The sequence below is a fragment of the Bison bison genome, unplaced genomic scaffold, assembly GCF_000754665.1.
Source record: "Bison bison bison isolate TAMUID 2011002044 unplaced genomic scaffold, Bison_UMD1.0 scf7180017848453, whole genome shotgun sequence".
Classification (NCBI taxonomy): Eukaryota; Metazoa; Chordata; class Mammalia; order Artiodactyla; family Bovidae; genus Bison; species Bison bison.
In genome coordinates, this window is record NW_011479026.1 from 8318 (window position 1) to 11708 (window position 3391).

Sequence of the window (3391 nt, forward strand, 5' to 3'; positions counted from 1 at the left end):
TGGATATTTTTTCTTTAGCTTAATGGTGAAGTAAGTAGATGGTCAGAGAGCGCTTAATGGGTTGGATTAAACGCACAGCCCCTTCTGAGCTTCCCAAACGGCACGGTTAAAAAGACCTCCTGCCAACGCAGGGGGTGTAAGAGACGCGGGTTCCATCCCTGGGTCGGGAAGGTCCCCTGGAGAAGGGCTTGGCAACCCACTCCAGTATTGTTGCCTGGAGAATACCATGGACAGAGGAACCTCATGGGCTACAGTGCATGGGGTCGCAATGAGTCAGAGAAGTGACTTAACACGCGCACTCAAGGGACCTGTGGTGGAAGGAAAATGGGAGGCAGTTTCATTCCCGTTAGCTTTCCCCCTGTTTAGCCCCCCATTCCTCCCCACCCACATCTTGCATGTGTTTGCCAGATAGGTCCTTCAAGCTCAGAATTCAGCTAAAACAAAATAGTGCACCTCTGGCAACTTTGCTAAGCTTTCCAGAGTGTCAGCTTTGAGGGCTTGTGTTTGCCGCATGCCTTCTCGGGCTTCGAAAGATGAAGTGACTGCCGTCTCTTTCTCGCCATAGAGCTCTCTTCCTGCCGAGATGTCCATTGGCGTGCCGATCAAAGTGCTCCACGAGGCCGAGGGTCACATCGTGACGTGTGAGACGAACACGGGCGAGGTGTACCGGGGCAAGCTCATCGAGGCGGAGGACAACATGAACTGCCAGGTGCCCTGCTCTGCGCGGGGCTGGGGCGGGCCCGGGGCGGGCGCAGGCCTGGAGGGCGGGATGCGGGCGGCTGGGCGCTCCTTGGAGTTCTTGGTCAGCGGTTGCTCGCCGAGTGCCCAAGCTGTGCCAGGCCCTGTTGGAGATACCAGAGAGGCGGGCTTCGGTGAGGGCCACTTGGAGGTTGAGAATGTGTAACCTAGAATTGGGCTGTTTGGACCGCTCATCCTCCGTTTCTCCCAGTCCCGTGGCCGTCTTCTCACACGTTTTGGGCCCGTTTAAGAGAAGCAGCACAGCCTTCAGTGGAGCCGTCAGCTTCAGCTCCCCCGCCCTCCAAGCGTGCTTGCGTGATGCTTTGCAGTTAGCCGACTCTCCCTCACACACTGCGTGTATCAGCCATTTTTGTAGCAGAAGCGCCTCGTGTGAGCGCACTTAGAGCAGATACTTGGCCGGGTAAGCAGGTTTGGGTGATAGTTCTATCCATAAAATGGAAGGAGTGAGGTTACAGGACTCCCCGCTGCACGTCGCTCTGCTGAGGCGTGTTGGACCCACTGCTCGGTGTGGTTCCCTTCCCACGGCGCGTGGATTCGTGTAGCATCACTTCACAGAGTGTGGGATGCAGTTTCTGTTTAAGAGCTTGGGCTTTGGAGTCTGGTGTGGGTTTGAATTTCAGGTGGCTTTATTAATTAATGTTAATTACCTGTTTGCTCATCTGTAAAAGGCGGACAGAGTTAACTTGGCAAGAGATTGACTGGGGGAGCTGCAGAGGGCCAAGGGCAGGAGCGGGAGAGCTTTCAGTCTAGGGCGGGTCTGACCCAGAGAAGCGGGTGGTGACTAGGAGAGCCTCAGATGGCGGCGCTGCCCTGAGGATGCTCAGCTCAGCCAACGTTGCTGATAAGGTAAAAAAGTTATGATCACCCAAACTGGTGCACATTGTGAAGAATATTACTCACCCAGTAAGGTGGTGCGGAAGAGTATTTAATGTGGTAAAATGCCACGGACATAGTGGGGAGACACAGAGCTCCACAGTGCTCCTGGTTTTATGAAAATGAGAACCAGGCTATAAATGATAAATGGAATGCTTTAAAAAGATTTTGAGGAAGACTCATGTGAGTAGTTGCTTTTCGGTGAGGCATGATATGTTATTGAAAGTGAGGTCGCTCAGTCGTGTCCGACTGTTTGCGACCCTATGGACTGTAGCCTACCAGGCTCCTCCCTCCATTCTCCAGGCAGGAGTACTGGAGTGGGTTGCCATTTTCCTTCTCCACAATTTTTAAAAATATTTTTCTCATTTTGAAATGACAAATCGTGTGTTAAGTTTGTGATCATCAAAGCACAGTAAATGTTATCTTTAAAAAAAAAAGTACGGGCCAAGTCCAAAATCTGACTATACTTAAAGCAGCACGATTCCCAGACGTTTTGCGGGGAAGGTGATGGTTCACGGCTCCCGTGGAAGTGATGCTTTGCGGGCGTTGGCATGCTCACCCCTTCGGGGCCAGGTTGGTGCGGGCGCTTTCTTGCCGTGGCACGGTGGTCTGTGGGAGCCTCCCGCGGTGTTCTCTGAGCTGCTGGGCAGCGGGCTGCGGTCCCAGCAGCCCCTCACTGCGTGCCCGTGTGCCTGTGCGCCCGTGCGTGTGCCTCCTCCTGCTGCGCTGTTGAGCCCGGCGTCCCGGCGTGGGCTCCGTTCTGCCCCCTGCAGCGCCTCCAGTTTCTCGGGTCTGCAGGCTGCCCCTCGCGCCCAGCCCGGACCCCTCAGTGCGCTTAGCAGATCCCGCAGCAGTTGCTCCAGGCTTGCTTTTTCACACCACTGATGACTTGGTGAAGACTAGAGGCCAGTTGTTTTGTTAGGCTGTCCTTTGATTAGGGCTTCTCTGATGTTTTCTCATTAGATTTGGGTTATGTTTTTTGGGGTGTTGTGATTTTTGTCTTCTCGGGGCGTCACTGAGGCCCGAAAGCCCTGTGTGCCCCTTGACCCCTGTGTGCCCCTTGTGCGACGTGAACCTTGATCTTCTGGTTAAGGCAGTGTGTGTTCTCTCCACCGTGGGCTCCTTTTCCTTTTGTAACTGATGAGCGCTTCCTGGGGAGGTTCTTTAAGTGAATGCCTTGTAACACTCTGTTTCTCAGCGGTCTTCCAGTGGTCAGCCCTGCTTTGCTTCCAGTGAAGATTCCTGCCTGAATCTTGGTGTTATTATAACCCTTGCAAGAGTCTTTCCTCGTGGTACTCTGTGTTTGTTGGGTCTGCTCTGCGTGCCTCTCCGTTTATTCATGCGCTTGTTTTCCATGTGGGCTCACACTGTCCGTGTGTTTGTGAAGGGGTTACGATCGTTGCCATCATTGTTGGCCCTGACGTGAGCAGCTCGAGCCTGGGCGGACACGTGCCGGTCGTGAGAGCACGCAGTCTGACTGTCGTTGATCTTTCAGAACGGCCTGTCCGGGTGCTCAGGGTGGGCTGGAGGAGAGGCGGCCTGGGGCAGAGAGCCCCCGAACAGACCGCAGGCCAGCTGGGAGTGCATTTGCCCCTTCTGCAGGCCAGGGGCTCCAGCACAGGCCGGGGCAGGGGGCAGCTAGCACTTGAAGGAGAGAGCAGGTCGGGGTAAGGTGAGGACACGCGTCAGGAAGCAGGGACCAGCGCTCCGCTGTGCGACGTGGGCTTGACCCGCTGTGAGTAGACTGTGACCCTCTTCC

At 55.0% G+C, this 3391-nt stretch overlaps 1 protein-coding gene across 1 annotated transcript; it reads left to right on the plus strand.

The window, feature by feature from the left end:
- Positions 1–266: 266 nt before the first annotated feature.
- On the plus strand, positions 267–1916 carry SNRPD3 (small nuclear ribonucleoprotein D3 polypeptide 18kDa). Its single transcript, XM_010845291.1, has one exon. The coding sequence runs from the start codon at positions 584–586 to the stop codon at positions 902–904; it is 321 nt and encodes a 106-aa protein (XP_010843593.1). The 5' UTR covers positions 267–583; the 3' UTR covers positions 905–1916.
- The last annotated feature ends 1475 nt before the right edge of the window (positions 1917–3391 follow it).

Bases quoted from the DNA above. Each gene is read 5' to 3' on its own strand.
- SNRPD3 (XM_010845291.1), top strand. From the start codon at position 584: ATGTCCATTGGCGTGCCGATCAAAGTGCTCCACGAGGCCGAGGGTCAC.